Genomic DNA, 20,882 nt, shown 5'->3' on the forward strand with positions numbered 1-20,882 from the left:
TTGCACTTAAGATATCTTAAGGTGTGCCTGGGACTGAAGAATGTGTTTCTGATAAGACTCCCCTGACCGGTGGCAGGAGGCCTCCATTCCTTGCCATGTCAACATGTAGGGCAACTTGAGTGTCCTTATGACATGGGAGCTAGCTTATCCCAGTGCAAACCATCCAAAAGAGAGAGCAAGGAAGAAGCTGCAACACATTTTATGACACAGTGTCGGAAGTCACACAGTGTTATTTCAGCCATACTCAGGGAGGGAAATGAGGCTCTACCTTTTAAAGGGAGGAGTGTCAAAGAATTTGTGGACATATATCAAAACCATTACAAACTCTATGGGTAATGCCATCTCTATGCAGTAAAGAAATATTACTTCCTAGAACTCATCGGTTTCAGTCTAAGTATTTTACTAACAGACATTTCCAAGAGAAACTCAGATACTTCAGCACAAATTAAGAATTATTTAAAATTTGGAACTTTAAAGATAAGCTAAAACTTTAAAAGTAAGAAAACTATGATCTAAAGTGTTTAACGTTTTTTTTAAAGAGCTTATTGGGGTGCTTGCTTGGCTCAGTCGGTTGAGCATTGGACTTCGGCTCAGGTCATGATATCGCTATTCATGAATTTGAACCCTGCATCAGGCTCGCTGCTGTCAGCACAGAGCCCGCTTCATATCCTTTGTGTACCTCTCTCTCTGCCCCTCCCCTGCTTGCACTGTCTCTCAAAAAAAAAAAAAAATCAGAAAAAATTAAAGTTTGTTTTGAGAGAGAGAGTGTGCTTACACTAGAGCAGGGGAGGAGAGAGGGGCAGAGACAGAAGTAGGGAGAGAATCCCAAGATGCTCTGTGCTATCAGTGCAGAACCCAGCAGGGGGCTCAGTCCCACAAAAGGTGAGATCATGACCTGAGCTGAAATCGGCATTCCGAAGCTTAACTGACTGAGCCACCCAGGATCCCCTGAAGTGTTTAACCTTCTTAAGGCTATAGGACAATATCTGAGGTCCCTAGATACCCACTGTAAATTCTTTGGGGTTTAATTATATGTTAAAATGTCCACTTCTATATGAAATTCAAGTTAATAATATCAATTCATTGTTAACAGTTCATGAACGTTAGAAAGTTTTAAAGGTGGTATAAATAGACAAAAAAGTAAGAAACATAGTAAAAAAGTTTTATAGGGGGTATACTCTTATACTGTAAAAATACTGTAGTACTTGCCCTCAAGGTGCTTGCCCTTTAAGTAGAGAAAAAAGCTTCCAAACATTAACCACAACAATTAAGACTATTATTCATTAATTTTAGCAACTAACATATTGCTTTAAAAACCAGAATGATTGAACGTATTCAGCAGCTGTGGATATCAGTTAAAATATCCAGTAGATAATATCTTTAATGTTTTGATTAATAAATTAAGGGATTTAATAAAAGCAATTTGATTTATATTCAGAATTTTGTTCAGTGTAAAGAAATTTACTATAGTTCTTGAAAAAAAAACACATGTTCAAAATCCCAGTGGAAAAAATGCATTTGAATCGAAACATTTGTCAGGCCAGCTCAATAAATCTTTAATGTTCTAGTATTCAAGTCTCCCAAAGTGGAGAATATGTGGGAAAATGTCCTTTGTTAATGGAATTTTGACCCAAATACTAAAGAAAAGGGCTGTGGGAATTAAAACTAGGCTTACCAGAGAATATAGCACATTTACTGAATTCTTATATAAGTCACCTCTTTCATCTGGACCATGTGGATTTGGTGCGAATCATTATTTAGAGAGCCTACAAATAACAGCCACTTTTTTTTGTAATGCTTGTTTATTTTTGAGAGACAGAGACAGAGCATGAGTAGGGGAGGGGCAGAGAGAGGGAAAAAGAATTCAAGGCAGCCTCCAGGCTCTGAGCCATCAGCACAGAGCCTGATGATGATGTGGGGTTCAAACTCACTAGCTGTGAGATCACGACCTCAGCCAAAGTTGGACGCTAACTGACTGAGCCACCCAGGTGCCCCTACAGCCACTTTTAAAAGCCAATTTTTATGTTTGTTTCTTATGAAAAACAAAGAAGGAAATTTCCTGAAAGCTAGATGAATTATCCCCCTGATGCAGGGCTTATGTAACGGTAACCTCCTACAGAAAAGACAGTGAGTAATTGAAAAGGGGAAAGAGCCTCATTACAGATGGAACATTCTATTTGTTGCTAAAATGTATGGAACTGCTTAGGTATCTTACTTGGGAATCTCTTTATAGTGTCTAATTCCTTTATTGACTATTTCTCTGTTAAGCACATAGATGAATAAACCTGACTATTCAAAAAAATGTATGATTCTTTCCTACTACAAGATTTTGCATTTTAAGTTACTGGATTGATATTACTTCTGTGAGTTTAGGATACTGCTATATTGTAATCCTTCAATAGGAGATATATGACATGGTTTTCATATATCTTATTTTAAAACATACTACCCAATATTTTCTTTTGTTAACCAAAAAAAAAAAAGTAGATCATTGGACAAAGTTGCACCCAATAAAAAAGTTAAGAGCTACCCCCAGAGGAGCTTGGTTTCTCAAAGCAAAGATAGGGTACATTTTTAACCCATTTCATGGATAGCAGAAATCACAAGGAGGCCATATATCCCAGATGTGATTAGGACACAGTTTAAGATAATAAAGTAGCATCTTGCTGATATTTAGAACTAGAAATCATTTGATATAGTGCCAATTTGATTGTTTAAAACCCAAACCAGCTTTTTGTCAGCCCTAATTATCTAGTCTCAGAATTAAGCAACAGCCTAGAGAAGATGCTGAGAGGAATAAGCTGGGGATACAGACCGTAACCGGATAGTGTTTGCCAATGGGGGGGAAATGGAACCCCATTTATCATACAAGATTACTCTTTAGGGTCAGGTGTCCATCATATGCTTCCTGCATTACTTTCACTTTGGAAGAATGTTTTTTATTTTGTCAATGTGCCTGTAACATAAACACTCTCGTAAATGAAACAGCCACTAAACCAATTACTTTTGACCTTGATGAAAGGTAGCACCATTATAAGTATAAATCAGCACTTTACCATCACTGATGATTGATGGAAAAACCCCAGGTCTGCAAAAGCCAGCTCCATTTAAATTGCTCCTTGCTTTGGACTGAACCTCACTCCATTGTGTTTCTTTGGAAGCATCACATGAGGTTAAACTGCAGAGCATTCAATTTGTCTCATGAAAGTGTATAAACATTTTCGAGTGTGGTCATAAAAAGTAAGTGACTTTTTTACTCCAGTGAGTGTACTCTTAGCCAGTAATGTCTGCTTGGGAAAAACGGGGTGGGGGGGCAGGGAAGGGGCAACCAGCCCAGGACTGACATGTAGAAAAGGCAAAAAGTGCCAGGGTTTCGTGTTTCACTTTGTGTTAGTGTCCCCTGCTCCTTTAAAATCCATCGCATCCACCCAGTCGGCATCTCCAATGTGATGAATGTTCAATTACTCCTTTACACTCACATTCCAGTTTTTATTTCCCAGTAATTAAAAACAATACCAATATCTTCGGTTTCTCATCTATTTTATTTCTCTTGCTATCTATGGTAGCAGGTGTTTACAGAAAAAGTAATATCTCAGTCCAGAGAAGTTACATAGAGTAGGGGTTAAGAACATAGACTTATTCTGTGTTAAAATCCTGCATTCAATTACTGGCTTGACCATTTGTGAAAGTTGAGACCTTGGGCAGTAAGTTACCTTGTCTCTTATGTGATTGACTCTTATATAAAATGGAATAATGACAGTAGTCCTTTCATAGGGTAGTTATTAATATTATATTAGTTATTATTTGCTGGTGCTTAGAAAAATGCCTGGCATAGAGTGAGCACTGAGTAAGTGTTACCTCTCAATAGGCATTGCCTATTCCCTGTGTCATTGGGGCATTTTGCCCTCATTTCATCCAGGTATTCACAAAATGCTGACCCTTCTGATTACTGTTATAACCTGTTTCTTGACTACAGCTTCTCTCTCTGACTTTTCCTTTTCTCAACCTTCTTTCCATTCTCCTCAACTTCTATCTGCCCACACAATTCTGTGGACACCAGCTGGGTGTCTTACAATTTAACTGAATTCTGACACTATGTACCAGAAGGCAGATCCCACATGTTAAGGATTCAGTCACTCAAGACTGCCCTTTCCCTCCCCAGTTCAGATGCTAGTTGCAAGCCCAGGTTATTGCCTGTGCTTCAGACCGATAGCTATAGATCGGAAGTTCCAATGACCCACCGCCTAGGTTCAATTAGTTCATTAGAGTAGCTCATAGAACTCTGCCGAACATTTTACTTACTAGACTACTGGTTTATTATATAAGGATGTATCTCAGGGATATCCAGATGGAAGAGATGTGTAAGGCAAGGCATGGGGAAAGAGTGCAGCACTTCCATGCCCTCTCTAGTGCACAACTCTGCCCAAATCTGCACACGTCCACCAACCTAGAAGCTCTCTGCACCCCATCCATTGGGGCTTTATGGAGACTTCAGCGCATAGGCACAATTGATTAAATCATGGCCATTGGCGATTGAATTCAATCTTCAGCCCTTCTCCCAGCCCAGGAGGTTGGTGGGTGGGGCTGAAAGTGCCAACCCTCTAATTATTTGCCTGGCTCCACTGGCAATCAGCCTCCATTCTTAGGTACCAAAGTCACCTCATTAACATAAAAAAGACACCTTTATCACTCTTACAATTTAGGAAGTTACAGGGGTTGTAGAAGCTCTGTGCCAGGAACAAGGTGGAAGATCAAATATATATTTCTTTTTACAAATCACGATATCACACCCTTACAGTCACTACTGGGTGTCCCCATAGGCCTAACCTACCTGGAAGCTATGAGGCATGAGACCCTATTGATGGAATCCATACAAAATGTTTCCATATAAGTTACCATCCGAACTAGCACACTTTTGAGAGTAAAAGGAGTTGTTTAAATTAATTATAATTACTGCAAAAAATGTTACTCAATAATTACGTAACTATTGCAGATGTTTAGACCCTACATTAAATGATGAGACCGCTGTAACAGGAATGCCCTGACTACTATATACACTTTATGGCAGGACTGCTCCAACTCTGTTTCCCCACATATTTCATGTGTGCATATTTCGCATATACCTAACCCATGTTTCCCTCTTCCCCCATCAGGCTCTGTATGTCCTGCAGACCATAGCAGGCACCAGACAACAACTGACTGGTACATCAAGTGACCAGTAGGGCAGCAGTCAGACAGTTCCATCATTACCTGAAGTCAGGATTGAGCTGTCCCTAGCCACGTGTGTCCGAGTGCACTTTGTTAAACCAGCGAGCAACCGGCATGCTGTTCTTGAAACAAGCAGGTGCTTGTTCGATGACATCTGGAAAGGGCCAGGAAGAAAGGTTTTTTTATCACTAGTCATCTTTCAGATGTAACCATATATCAAAGTGAGAACTTTGTTCTCTGCACATGCATATCACACATTACTAGACAAGATTATAGAAGCCAGAAAGAAAAACAGGCCCTGACCCATATTAATACACTATTCATAATTTTATATCATTAAAAAATAACACTCCAAAACCAAGTCTTATCTTACCATACAATCTAGCAATTACACTCTTTAGTGGTAAAGTTGTAAACTCCAAAGGAGTGGAAACTTGTGTCCACACAAAAACCTGCAACCAAATGCTTATTGGAGCATTTTTCATAGTTAACTGCCAAACCCCGGAAGCATCCAAGATGTCCTTCAGTAGGTAAATGGACACATAAACTGGTATATTCAGACAATGGAATATTATTCACTAAGAAGAAGTGAGCTGTCAAGCCATGAAAAGGCCATGGAGGAAACTTAAATGTAAATTACTAAGTTAAAACAACCAGGAAGGGCTTCGTGCTCTATGGTTCCATCTATGTGATACTCTGGAGACAGTAAAAAGATCAGTGGTCACCAGGGGTTGAAGGGAGGGTGAGATGAATAGTCAGAGCGCAGAGGACTTTAAGAGCAACAAAACCATTCTGTATGATTCTATAATGGTAGATACATGTCATATATTTTTGTCCAAATCCATAGAATTTACAACACCAAGAGTGAACTCTCATGCAAGCTATGGACTTTGAGTGATCAGGATGTGCCAACCAAATAATAAATACAACAAACGTACCACTCTGTGGAGGCTGTCGATAATGGAGGAGGCTGTGCATGTGTAAGGGCAACGGGTATAGTTGCAATCTTTGTACCTTCCACTCAGTTTTGTTGTGAACATAAAACTGTCCTGAAAAATAAAGTCTAGTTTGTTTGTCTTTTAAAAGGAACATTCTGAGACAAATGCTAAACTGACCAGGATGCCCTTGTAAGCCGGGATTATCCCAGGAAAACCAGAGCATATGGCGCCCCTTCCCATCCAGGTCAGACTTCCTGCACAGACAGAGTAGAAAGGAAATCTGGAAGGCCAAATGGAAACTTTCCAGCAAAGAAGGGGATTCGAGTCTGGCGTGGTAAAAGAAATTGAGTTGGGCTCCAAGACCTTGTGATTTGAGGAGAGAGGTCCTAGAATATCTATCATGTCATCAAAAGCCGGCAATTGAAAGACCTTTACATAATGTTTATCTAAATTAAGCCCTCTTTGTCCCTCATAGGGTAGACCCCTCCTACAATTTATGACTTAATTCAGGCATATAACTCAGAAATGCTAACAAACATCTCTTCTGCCTAAGTATGCATCCTCAAAGAGCAGAACATTTTTAAATATCTCAGTGTTCATACAATTTACAGCTTTGGAACATTGAACATTTGGTTATTATTTGATTAGTAGCCTCATTTCAAAAGCCTTTCTTTTTGTTGTTGTTGTTGTTGTTTGTTTTAATTTTTATTTAAATTCCAGTTAGCATACAGTGTAATATTTTTTTCTTTTTTTAAATTTACATCCAAATTAGTTAGCATATAGTGCAATAATGATTTCAGGAGTAGATTCCTTAGTGCCCCTTACCCATTTAGTCCCTCCCCCCTCTCACAACCCCTCCAGTAACCCTCTGTTTGTTCTCCATATTTACGAGTCTCTTCTGTTTTGTCCCCCTCCCTGTTTTTATATTATTTTTGTTTCCCTTCCCTTATGTTCATCTGTTTTGTCTCTTAAAGTCCTTATATGAGTGAAGTCATATGATTTTTATCTTTCTCTGACTAATTTCACTTATATAGTGTAATATTAGTTTCAGGTTTGTGATTTTTTTTCCAGTTTCTATTAGTCCTCTGTCACTCCAAATTTCATCCTTAGGTCCCAGTCACTTTTAGTGGATTCTTGCCCTCGCTCAGGTCTGTGGTTTATCGCACATATAAAATAGATATTTCAAATCAAAGTTATTAGTGAATACCACTACAATAAATATCTCCCTGTAACAAAAATGTTTCTGGCATCCAGCCAAAGGCCCACTTACATGAAGTAATATTTGATAAGAGCAAATTCCAATTCAGTGAACAAAGTGATAATTTGTCATAAAAAGATTTATGTATATCATTTAAGTAGTTTTAATCTGTATCTTTTGTGCAGTTATGACTTAGGGGTATATGTTTTGAATTTCTATCAAAAGTTTAGTTCTGCCAAAGTTATTTTAAGTTGGAAGTATGAAACTATGAGAATATTAGTAAATTTGGGGTAATACGGGGGAACATGTAGTCATTGAATTATTGAAATGAACATAACTTATATTGGAATATAACTGGTAGTAATAACTTGGTCAAGATGGGTATGAGTGAAATGCTTCCTTATCTCTCAGCCTTCTAAGACACTAAGTTAAAATAAAACAAACTCATAAATTCATATATAAATTATTTTGTTTGTAAGCTAGATATTGTACAGAATTCTATGTTGAACCATTAACAAATACTTTGCCTCTATACTTTTTTTTAATTCCAGTATTAACAGAGTATAATTAATACAGTGTTATATTACTTTCAAGTGTACAATGTAGTGATTTAACAATTCTATACATTACTCAGTGCTCATCACGATAAGTGTGCTCTTAATTCCCTTCACTGGTTCGCTCATTCCCCACATACCTTCCCTCTCGTAACCATCAGTTTGTTCTCTATAGTTAAGAGTCTGCTTTTAAGTTTGTCTCTGTTTTGTTGTTGTTGTTGTTGTTGTTGTTGTTCATTTGTTTTGTTTCTTGAGTTCCACATATGAGTAAAATCATATGGTATTTGTCTTTCTATGACTGGCTTATTTCACTTAACATTGCACCCTCTAGTTCCATTCATGTTGCTGCCAATGACAAGATTTCACTCATTTTTATGGCTGAGTAATAGTCCTGTGTGTGTGTGTGTGTGCGTGTGTGTGTGTGTGTGTGTATGTATACACATACTTCATCTTCTTTATCCATTCATCATTTTATGGATAGTTTGACTCCTTTCATAATTTGGCTATTGTAAATAATGCTACAATAGACATAGAGGTGCATATATCTTTGTTAATTAGTGTTTTCGTATTCTTTGGATAAATACCCAGTAGCGGAATTACTGGGTCATATGATAATTCTATTTTTAATTTTTTTTTTTTAATTTTTTTTCAACGTTTATTTATTTTTGGGACAGAGAGAGACAGAGCATGAACAGGGGAGGGGCAGAGAGAGAGGGAGACAAGAATCGGAAACAGGCTCCAGGCTCTGAGCCATCAGCCCAGAGCCCGACGTGGGGCTCGAACTCACGGACCGTGAGATCGTGACCTGGCTGAAGTCAGACGCTTAACCGACTGCGCCACCCAGGCGCCCCTATTTTTAATTTTTTGATGAACCTCCATGCTGTTTTCCACAGTGGCTCCACCATTTGCATTCCCACCAACACTGCAAGAGGGTTCCTTTTTCTCCGCATCCTCCCCAACACTTGTTTCTTGTATTTTTGATTCTAGCCATTCTGACACGTGTGAGGTGATATCTCTTTATGGTTTTGATTTGTATTTCCCTGATGATGAGTGATGTGGAACCTCTTTTCATGTGTCTGTTGGCCATCTGTATGCCTTCTTTGCAGAAATGCCTGTTCATGTCTTCTGCCTATTTTTTAATTGGATTACTTGTTTTATTAGTGTTGAGTTGTATACATTCTTTATATATTTTGTGTATTAACTCTTTATTAGATAATTCATTTGTAGGGGTGCCTGGATGACTCAGTCAGTTAAGCGTCCAACTTCAGCTCAGGTCATGACCTCATGGTTTGTGGGTTCAAGCCTCACATCAGGCTCTGTGCTGACAGCTCAGAGCCTGGATCCTGCTTTGGATTCTGTCTCCCTTTCTCTGTGTCCCTCCCCTTCTTGCTCTCTCTCTCTCTCTCTCTCTCTCTCCCCTTCTCAAATATAAATAAACATTAAATTTTTTAAAAATATATCTCACTTGTAAAAATCTTCTCCAATTCAGTGGATTAACTTTTAGTTTTGCTTATTGTTTCCTTTGCTGTGCAGAAGGTTTTTATTTTGATGTAATCCCAATAGTTTATTTTTGCTTTTGTTTCCCTTGCCTGGGGAAACATATCCAGAAAAATGTTGCTACTGCCGATGTCAGAGAGATTACTGCCTGTGCTCTCTTCTAAAATTTTTATGATATCAGGTCTCATATTTAAGTCCTTCATCCACTTTGAGTTTATTTTTCTATATGGTATAAGAAAGTGGTCTTAATTTTATTCTTTTGGATATGATTGTCCAGCTTTCCCAGCACCATTTATTAAAGCAACTGTCTTTTCCCCATTGCACATTCTTGCCTACTTTGTTGAAGATTAATTGACCATATAATCATGGGTTTATTTCTGGGCAGTCTATTTTGTTCTATTGATCTGTGTCTGTTTTTGTGCCAGTGCCATACTCTTCTGAATACGGCAGCTTTATAGTATATCTTGAAATGTGGGATTGTGATACCTCCAGTTTTCTTCTTTTTCAAGATTGTTTTGGCTCTTCAGAGTCTTCTGTGGTTCCATACAAATTTTAGAACTATTTGTTTTAGTTTTGTGAAAAATACTGTTGTTATTTTGATAGGGATTTCACTGAATCTGTAGATTTCCTTTGGGTAGTATGGACATTTTAACAACATTTATTCTCCCAATCCATGAGCATGGACTATCTTTCCATCTCTTTGTGTCATCTTCAATTTCTTTCTTCAGTGTTTTATAGTTTTCCGAGTACAGGTCTTTCACCTCCTTTTTAAGTTCATGCCTAGGGATTTTGTTCTTTTTGGTGCAAGGTAAATGGGACTATGTTCTTAATTTCTCTTTCTGCTACTTCATTGTTAGTGTATATTTGCCTCTATAATTTAATCCCATCTATTAACCAAAATTATATTATACTGAATATATATACAGCATATATGTATAATATTATATTAATATAAAATATTAATATTACATACATCAAGTAATGTCTGAATCATATATGGAATTCATTTTAGTTCTAGTTCTGAGAAATTCAATAAATGATAAATCCCATTAAGAGTTCTGGTTAAATGATAAAACCCATTAAGAGTGGTAGCCCCAGGTATCTCCTACAGCTCAGAGATCACCCAAAGTTCCCCACAAGTACAGAAGATAAATCTTCTGCATTTTCTGATACAGGTGTGACTTCCACATATGCCCTTAGTCCCTGCTGCTCCAGGTTGCACAGAATAGGGAGCCTGTTCCTCAGTCTAAGGACCCAAAAAGAATAGTATCACTTGTTCGCATCCAAGGGGGCCAAGAATAGACCCACCTAGTAACAGTTGGTGACAGGCTCCGAATTAAAGGTGAGGGCTGAAGATGTTAGCTTCCAAACTGGGCTTTAGAAAACTTAAAACAAGTAGCTGACCAAAAAAGGAGAAATATTTTTTTTTCACAGTAACACAAAAAATAATTACAAATAGTTAAAAATAAATAAACGAGGAATGAACTTGAGAAAATAAGTTAATCTGACATAAGGAAGTGGAGGAAGCAGAGACAGACAACCTATACCTCTTTGCACTATTTCAGAATAAATAAGTACTTTTTTATATCATGATAACAAACCCAAATAATAGGAATACTTTACACTTAGGGAGCTCTTGGGCAAGTACTATGATAATCTTTGTGCAGCATGTTGTTGAATCCTCATAAATAGCTCTGAGATGTAGATATTACTTCTACCCTTTTTCTTAGAGATGAGGAAACTGAGCTCAGTTCTAGAAACTTGCCCAAAGTCACAGAGCCCATTGGTGACAGCAAGGAACCTAGTACTTGTTCATATCCACCTCTATCTTCTATTTCAGTCTTCAGTCTTGAATTCATAATTTGATTACTTATTTTTACAGCATAGCTTTTTATCTCGTTTAGTGCCACTACAGCGCGTAATAAAAGGCTGTGCATATAATGGATACTTAAGGTGTGTCTATTAACTGATTCACTAGAATGAAGCGTAAGAGGATGAGGATCTCAGGGCATGTTACTAATGGCCAGGCATTCCAGAAAGGGGGCGGGGGAAAGGTCATCACTGAAGCATTTTAAGGAGAACAGTGATATTGTAATCAATTTTAGCATGGCTGGCTGCCTTGGAAATGCCCATGAGATACAGAGAGAAGTTTTTTGCGCACCAGCAAAAAAAACTGTGATTCAGGTTAGAAAAATAAGGACATGAACAAAATGAAAAAATCCATTATGAATCTAACATTGTTCACCAAGAAAAATAAACAGCCATTCTGAGTCAATTGTTCCCTGAATAAGTCACCTATCTTGAGTATCATGTTTACTGAAAATAAGTCTACATGTCTACGGTGCTCCTTAATTGTGAACTTTCATTAACCAGACTTTAAAAAAAACAAGCTACCTTGAATAACTAGTATTTCTAAATGGCTACCATATGCAACTCACCATACTTTTCAGTAAAGTAATAGTTTGGAAAAACTCACAAATTGATTTTTGAAGAAGTTACAAATACACAAAAAGGAAGAAATAATGCAATTTTTCTAGTGAAATTTATGAACATACTCAGCTACTTCAACAATTCTCTTTCCAGAATTACTAAGGTTGAGCATAAAATTAGATGTTTTAAAATATATAACTTAACAAATTCACAAAAATAGAGCAACTTACAGCAAATGTCACAAAGTAGGATTAATAAGATATCACAATTATATAAAGCCATGTAAAAGGTAAAATGATTATGCCAAAATGGTAACTTCAATTAAACATTGCATTTAGCACTGAACTTTCATAATTACAAAGTTGGGAAGGGAGACATGATTTGTTAAATTTTGAAAGGAATTCACAACATGAAAATATATCTAAAGGATATTGAGTTTTGTCATGAATAATATCTTAATCAGTGGATTTGTTGGAAATGCAGAAGCATTAAAATTAAGAACTTCAATAAATGCTGAGAAGAGTTAAGTCAATGTGACTCAGCCATGGGTTTTTCTGTTTATGTAGCTTACAAAAAACAAAACAAAGCAAAAAAAAAAATGACTTCCTTTTCAAATGAGTATAATAATTAGCTTTCTCTTAAGCCATGTTTCCAAATAAAAATGGCCTCAGCAAGAGTTTTGTCAGGAGCTGGACAGACTTAAAATGAATATTTGGCTATCTGAAGTGAGCATGGAATGAGAATCAGATTCTGTACTTTGTTGAAGAGGAACCCACCAACTTTAAATACAGGAAATGTATGTTGAAAAAGAAAAAAAACAATTTAAAGGTTAGAAGCCCAACTTACATTTTTATCCAGACAGACAGGGCTATCCCACCTCTGCTCAAGGGTGTGATCAGCACCAAAATATCCCTTAAGAATCAACTTCATCTTTGCTTTAAACACTTACACAACTATTTTAAGCCAAGACCGCAAATTTCTTTACCACAGAATATAGATAAAGCTATGGTTTCAGTCTGCAAACCTGTAGGGACAGTTGTTAACGTTTGTGATCTTGGCCAGGAAGAAAAAACTTTCTCAGTATGGCTGACAACTTTTATTAAATAAGACATGTCAAATTCTTTTTGGAAATAAGGATATACAACATAAATTACATTTCTTGGGTAATTTCATGCGTTTATTTCACTCTGGTCACATACATGTGTACCCTGAAAAGAGTTCTCATACTAGCATGTTGTCTCTTCTCCTGTACCTGAATTTCCATTATCTTCCATTGAATGATTCAGAAACTAAGTTAAATTGAAATTATGAATGCTAGAGGGTGAAACCTTGGTGAGCTTTGACTTCACCAGTCTTATGAATAATGATATAGCAGACAGTGCTTTAAGACCCAGACTCTACTCTGCTCCCCATTTGGCCAACTGAAGATCTGTAACATCGAGCAAGTCACCGATCTCTCTGGATCTCAACATCCTTATAGGAAAACTGACAGAGAAAGAACTAGATCAGTATTTCCTGATATATGGTTACATAGACTACTGGTGTACATCAGCTGATCCAGAGATAAATATTTTAAATTTGAATATTTATTTTCATGTGTATTGTGGGTAATATCAAAAACTCAAACCCATAAATTCATACATTTTATTTTTATTATTTGGAATAAGTCAAATAAAAAGGATATTTATTTCAATGTAATATTTAAATTTTAGTAAGGGAATAATTTATAGGCGATACATATATATAGTTAAAATTCAAAAGGTGGTATTTGAAGTACTTACTTTGGGAAACACAACTAAATGATATCTAAGTCCCCTTCACTATGAAGAGCCTATATTTTTAATAAGAGAATAATGACTGTCAGAGAAATACTTTGTAAACCAAAACAGACGATATCAGATTGCCAATCAGACACAGCTTTTCAATGAACTTCTTTGTTCAAGTGGGAGCAAATAGAAATCATTGACTAGTTAACAATATCACAGACTGGAGTGATTTCAAAAGAATCTTTAAATAAAGAGATGGAAACAAACCCATTTTTCAATGTACCTTCTTTTCTTTTATGTTGTCTTTCATGTCTTCCCAAAAATGTGAATCTCCAAACTCTTCCTGTTGCCCATTGTGCCCACAATAGGCTCTTGTGCCCTCATCTGAGACAGAGACTGTTCCTTCACTGATGGTGGTTTTCCTGCAATTTCTGAGGACATAATTGCCCGTTTTGCAATTTGTCTGCAAAATATTTTTGTGGGAACAAAAGTGAATGTTTTTAAGGAAAAGGAATAAATTACTTTGCCACTGATTCTTGCTATATTTAAACAGGCAAATGAAGAGAATTCCTATAGAACAAAACAGAATATCCTACACATTTCTGAGTGAACATGTCTAAGAAAATATGCAAAACAAGCACAACCTATGAAGAGAGAAAATGCAAAATAAATTGTAGTGCTTTATTGTTTACCACAAGACAAAAAAACAATTTTTTTTCATAGAATGTAAGATCTTTCAGTCTATCATAGCTGCCCATTGATTGAAGGATTGCCTTTCAAAGAGCCTTCTTAATGGTAGTGTTCTATGGTTCAGATTCCAAAGAACTAAGAGAAAAAATAATTTATGTAAGTGAGGGACATGGCATATTAATAAAAATAGCACATTAAAGAGGAAAAATCATACTCCGTTTCTAACTAAAAGCATCAAGAAGAAATTAGATCAACTAAAATGTTTCAATTGTCATCACACAAAAGCAAATTCAGATATGACATCTATTACTTATAGTACTGTTTGTTAGCAGCTTCTGTGTGGTTGGTGTAAGTTTCTAAAAGGTGTCCAGCTGAGGTCCCTCCTGTAAGAAAGCCATTCTAGCAGCAGACCAAAAGAATCAACATATGTCTACAACATTTCCGGAAGGCATGTCAAAACCAGCATTTCCCCCAACCATGTTTCACGTCAAAAGCATAAACAGACACACACACAGTCTGAGCTCCCACACACAGCTTTAAAAGACCTCAGTAAGACAAAGAAAATTATTTTCTCCCCTTTTACTAAAAAGTTTTCTCTTTAGTGGCTTTTTAAAGTTGAGTTATAAAACCAGATCAATTTAGATGAAAATCTTTACTTGTGGGGAACTACTAGAGGGTCAGTATAGCCATTAAAAAAAAAAAAGATTGTGACTTATCATTTGAATATCACAAAGAATAACAAGACCGCGAATGATTTTTTTCCCCTCTCATTTGGAAGTTATTAGTAGACTTCCCTTTGTTCCATTAAGAAATGAGAGAATAAAATATGAAGTTACAGTGAACCCATATGGGCAGCAGGAAAATCGTATTTAATTGCTTTATTGCCAGAAATGTTAAATCACTTCCTGAGGATATAGTTCAAATGAAACATATGGCAACTATTAACAAAAACCCCTAATGAATTCAAAAATATGCTTTTTATAGGAGCTTTCTCATAAGCAACAGTCATGCATGTTATTTAAACCGTATATATGAATATGTATTTGCTATTTTAATTCCACAAATGTTTGCTGAACACCTACTCTGTATCAGTCTATACAGCCACTTTGCACGGACTGTCTTGTTCCCAGTGCAGGAATAGATATAACACTATAGAACCCAAGACATGAAGCCCAAATCTAGCCATGCCTCTTCTCTGAAATGAAAGGCAAAAGACATCTTCTGAACAATGCCTCCTTCCCAAAAGTTCAGTGCCCAAGAAAACCATTGCATTTGCACCCGGGTAGTCCTAATTACCTACTATCTACCCCCTCCTTTTAATGTCCCCCCAGCGATGGTGCTAATCATTGCCAGGGAGCATTCACTGCATGGGAACTATTCTCTGTTGTCGTGTATCTCCTTCAGTTGGATTGTGAATTCCACAAAGAAGAAGACTTTGCCAAGGGTTTCTGTACATAGGATGATGTGAGGCATGTAACTTAGGAATCAACAAATAGCTCAAATTAATTGAAAATGAAGTGTCAGCATTTATAAAATTTACTCATAAAGCTTCCCTAGAGAGACAGTTCTCCCTCAAATTCAAAGATAAATCAGCTGAGAGACTTTCAGCAGTTATGGCTGGGTACATTAAACTTTGACTTTCCTTTCTTTAATCACACAGTTATGTCATGGAAGGGAGCCTTGGTGGCTTAATTAATCATGCAGAACATGGTGAGATTCTAAAGTAATAGGCATTGGCTACATGGAGACTAAAATATTTTTGCTTTATAGCACAACTCATTGCTTAACATTTTATTAAATATTTACTTATACATGCTCAGTTATATACTTTGTAAACAAATAGAACAAAATAGGAAGAAGGCCTATCACTGGTCAACCTGTGATTTGGGGCAACACATTCACTTTGTCTTAAATGCCTTGGCTATAAGAAGAGAGAGCTTACTTAGATAATTTCTAAATATCTCACATAGATATTTCTGCACACATATTTCATGATCTTGGCGTTTTATCATGGAATCTCTCCAAATCTTTCTCCTCCTTTGTTTCAGAAAGACTCTGATTAGTATTTTGAAACTCAGTGTTAATGACCTCAGAGGCCAGCATGCCAGTGGTTGTATCCTGGCTTCCATCACTGACTGTGACCTTGCATAAGTTACTTTCCTTTCCAGGACTCCATGGGGTTGTTCTAAGGATTCAGTGAGTTTATGCAGGTAAAAGCTTAAAACTGTGCCTTATCCATATTCAGAGCCTAGTAAGTGTTAGCTACTTTTTCCCCCTGAGGCACTTTCTCCATGAACGCCTTTTAACTGCTTATCACCAACATTTGCAGTCTTGTCACTGGGAGGGTTTCTGTTCTTTCTCAAAAAAGGTACATAAGAAGTAAACAAATATCACCAAAACTGTACAATAATTTTCCCGTAAAGGGGGGGGAGGGTGAGCGGCTTTCCTATAGTGTAGAATCTCAACAGTTTTCTTAAAGGGAAGGAGAAATAGGTGGTCCTGCTATAAATGAAAGGATAATGAGGAAGATAATACCTAAAGCCTATGGGATTTGGTCTCTGGTCATGACCCTGCACTCTGCCATTTACTCACCTGATATTCTCCTCATGGCTGGCTGCACCTGCACCAGGAGGCAGAGTCAGCATTCATGCCCAGAGGACAAGAAGTGAACAACTACATGTAGACAGATATTAGGTCAAAATATACTTTCACTGTAGATTAACTTTGCCAAAATAAAACCTCCATTTTTTACCCATAGAGACATTTTCCCCTTATTTGAAAATTGCATCAGTCTCCAAATTCTGTAAGTTCCAAAGGTGAGGATCACAGCAGTTAATCAGTATCTCACAAAGAAGGTGGTATCTTGATATTTGATATTTTTGGAAATGAAGATTGATGCTATTTCCTCCCTCTCTCTTTCCCTCTCTCTCTCCCTCTCACTTTCTCTCTGTGTCTGTCTCTGTCTCTCTCTCTCTGTCTCTCTCTGTCTCTCTCTGTCTCTCTCTGTCTCTCTCTCTCTCTCTCTCTCACACACACACACACACACACACACACACACACACATACACACACACTTAAACAAAACTAATCCCCCATTTAAGCCTACTAACCTACTTCTCTTACCCCAACTCAGGACTTTGTCCCTGAAGAGAGGGAGAGACGTCAGTTGTAGACATCTTGTTTGGTCAGTGGTTTGGGGTTAAGAGGTATGAAATCCTAGTGGGTCAGATGGATCGAAGTCTTCCAGTACAAGTTAATACCCTCATGATTATGATATTATATACATGAATAATTGAGGTGAATGGGAACCAGAAGTTCAACTTCCTTAATTTGTTTTAGAATATCCACAGAGAGTAGAACTAGACATTTATACTTTAAAGTCTTTTGAAAACATCTCATTTTGAGCTCTGTTTTTTAAACAGTGATAGTGATAGATGATAGTTGCTGGGAATTGAACTTCTAGACCTCTCATATCGGTAAATTGACCCACTGGCCTAATGCCCATAGAAACAAACAGTAACAGCAGCTACCTTTTCCTGAGGACCTTCAATGCTTTATAGAAGCTACTACAGTTGGTCCTCTCCGTGACCCTAAGAAGTAGATGTGACTGTCCCTGTCTAATAAAGGAGGAATCTGAGCCTTGAAGAGACAAGGCAGAGATTTGAAATGCCCAGACACCCACCAAACAATTTATCTTTTCTGCCTCCAAAACAGGACAAAGAAATTGAACTGTAAAAATTTTACCTAAATTCAAAAAATGTTTTTGGTTTTATTTATTGCCAACATCTTTTTCAGGGTAATGGGAGTTTTCAGAGAAGAAAAGAATTACATGATGATTGACAATTATTATACCTGGATCTAGTAACTTTACTGATAGTTCCCCAACTCTCATTTTTATTTTTATTTATTTTCAGCTTTATTAAGGTATAACTGATAAAATTATAAGATATTTAAAGTGTGCACCATGGGATTTAATATACACATACTTTGTGAAAGAATTTCCACCATCTGTTTGATTAACACATCCATCACTTCTCATGCTTACTTTTTTTTGGGGGGGGGTGAGAACACTTAAGTTCTACTCTCTTAGCAAATTTCAGTTATCAAAAAAAATCAATTATACAATACAGTTTTATCAACTATAGTCACCATGTTACACATTAGATCCTCAGACCTTGTTCGTCTTATAACCAAAACTTTGTACCCTTTTATCAAATTCTCCATATTTCTCCAGCCCTTGGCAACATCTCTACTCTCTGATTCTAGAAGTTCCACTTTTTTTTTTTTTAATTCCACATATAAATGATACCATGCAGAGTCTGTCTTGGTCTGGCTTATTTCACTTAGCATAATGTACTCTAGGTCCATGTTATTGCAAATGGTGGGATATCTTTCTTTCTCACGCGTGAATAATATTCCATTGTGTATATACCGCATCTCCTTTATCCATTCATTCATTGATGGACACTTAGGTTGTTACCATATTTTGACTGTTGTGAATAATGCTGCAATGAACGTGGAAGTACAGCTATTTCCTTGAGATCCTCTTGTCATTTCCTTTGGATACATACCAGAAGTGTGACTGCTGGGTCATATAGTAGTTCTATTTTTTAATTTTTTGAGGAAACTCCATACTGTTTTCTTTAGTGGCTGTGTAATTTACACTTCCACTGACAGTACACAAGGGTTCCCTTTTCTACATATCATTGCCAACACTTGTTATTTCTTGTCTTTTTTTTTAATAACCATTCTAACAGTTGGGAGGTGATACCTCATTGTGGTTTTGATTTGCATTTCCCTGATGATTAGTGATGTTGAGCACCTTTTCATGTACCTGTTGGCCATGCGTATGCTTTCTATGGAAAAATGTCTATTCAGTTCCTCTGCCTGCTCATTTCTCTACTGCTGGGTTCTATTTAATATTTGCTGCATTTATGGTAGTTCATTTTATTCCTAATAACATTTTGATGTTTCTTTCTAGTGATAACATAATTTTTGTGGCTTTTTTTTTTCAGGCTATTCCAGGTATTTCAGAGAAGGAAACGGCTGGTAAGTGGACATTTGGTTATGTTTTCCCTCCTATTTTCCTATTTTAGAATAAAATTCCATCTGCATGTAGACATTTTATTAAATATCAAAAGTGTATAAATCTCATCAATTTCTAGGCAAGTGTTATGATTGAATTTCTGAAAAATCTATTTGTTTTGCTCAGAATGTAAGAAAAAAATGTGGTTTTCTAACAGAACGTTACATCATGTTAGAGTAAGGTGTGTGCTTCTTGCAGCCTTACTTGTAACCATAACCACAACTTTTTTTCTTGAGGAAAAGAATTAGATGTTGTTTAGTGTACCAGGGAACAGTTTTTGGAACTCAATTGTCAATAATCATCAAGATTTACTTTCTCGTCTTAAATGCTTACAATAGTAGTCACAGAACGAAGTGTACTTATTTAAAGCTGATGCTATACCATCAAAAGTATAATTTTGAAGCAATATGAATGATTGTATGAGAAAATTAGAAAATGTATCTATGCTCTGGGCTATGATTATAATGCTTAGCAGTACCATGGGAAATGGATAAAGACTAAGGAGAAACATGGAAATGTGAAAAATTAGACTTGGATTGATAGAATCAGGTGCTTTTCAAAAATATCTTTTGATTATCCTCAGTACTGTTTTATGTTTTATGTATAATAATAATAATAATCTTTTTTAAAAATTGAAGATATACTACCAAACTTGAAGCATATCACTTAGAAATTTGGTGTTTGTGACTTTGTAAGAACCATGTTAAAGTTTCTGCTATCATCTAAATGATGTCATGACTTAAATGACCTCACACGAAAGCATTAGTTTGTCCCATAATGTTTATATGGAGGATGTTCTCTTTCTAGTTCAGTGACCTTACTTTTGCCACCGGGTAGTTTTCACAAAAAAGCTTTCATAGTTTGTATCCTTCCATGAGCTTAACTTTCCTCTTCTGTTTAGGCTATATCTGATTTCTTGACTCTAATATGTTGAAAGGTAGCCCTTCAGAACACAAGGAAAATACTGAACTGGCAGTTTGAGAGAAAAATTGTTCAATTTAACAAGGCAGTGGTATTTAATGGGTTCGTAGCATGTAGTAAATGAATTCAAATTATAGTTCCAGTGCTCTAATACCTTAAATAGATGTGTTAGTATCTAGCTGGTGGGACAAGAAATAAATGGTTAAGTAACATTTACATCACAAAGAGAAAGAAGGTCAAAGTCATGCTTTATCTTGGGTTGTGACAGTCTCTGTAATTTCCAAGAGTAGCTGCAATTTAAACAAAGTTTATAACAGCAAAGTTGCCATCTTATTCCAGAATGTCAGCAAATTCTTTTACACCCTAAGGAGAAAATTAGGATGTGAATTCTTGGCTGGGGGATGGGGCAGGGGAAGGAAGAAGGGATAGAAATGCCACTGCTTGAGGGAATGAAGAGCCAAAGAGTTACTTTTCCTTCTGCCATTTAAATAATTTCGGTTTGATAGGGAGAAGCCTTCAGTGTTTCAAGCTTCTCAAATATTTTAAAGATAGTTTTATTAGAACAAAGAACTAATTAAACAAGAAGCATAAATA

The 20,882-nt window shown here is 36.6% G+C and overlaps 1 protein-coding gene across 7 annotated transcripts in view; it reads left to right on the plus strand.

The window, feature by feature from the left end:
* DLC1 (DLC1 Rho GTPase activating protein) overlaps positions 1 to 20,882 on the plus strand; it is a 426,214-nt gene that overhangs the window by 193,128 nt on the left and 212,204 nt on the right. For all 7 annotated transcript variants that reach the window (XM_047855877.1, XM_047855876.1, XM_047855875.1 and 4 more), the window contains one exon: positions 19,297 to 19,330. In XM_047855877.1, the coding sequence (XP_047711833.1) occupies positions 19,297 to 19,330 (34 nt within the window). The remainder of the gene's footprint in view (positions 1 to 19,296; positions 19,331 to 20,882) is intronic.

Source organism: Prionailurus viverrinus, chromosome B1 (assembly GCF_022837055.1).
Source record: "Prionailurus viverrinus isolate Anna chromosome B1, UM_Priviv_1.0, whole genome shotgun sequence".
Taxonomy (NCBI): domain Eukaryota; kingdom Metazoa; phylum Chordata; class Mammalia; order Carnivora; family Felidae; genus Prionailurus; species Prionailurus viverrinus.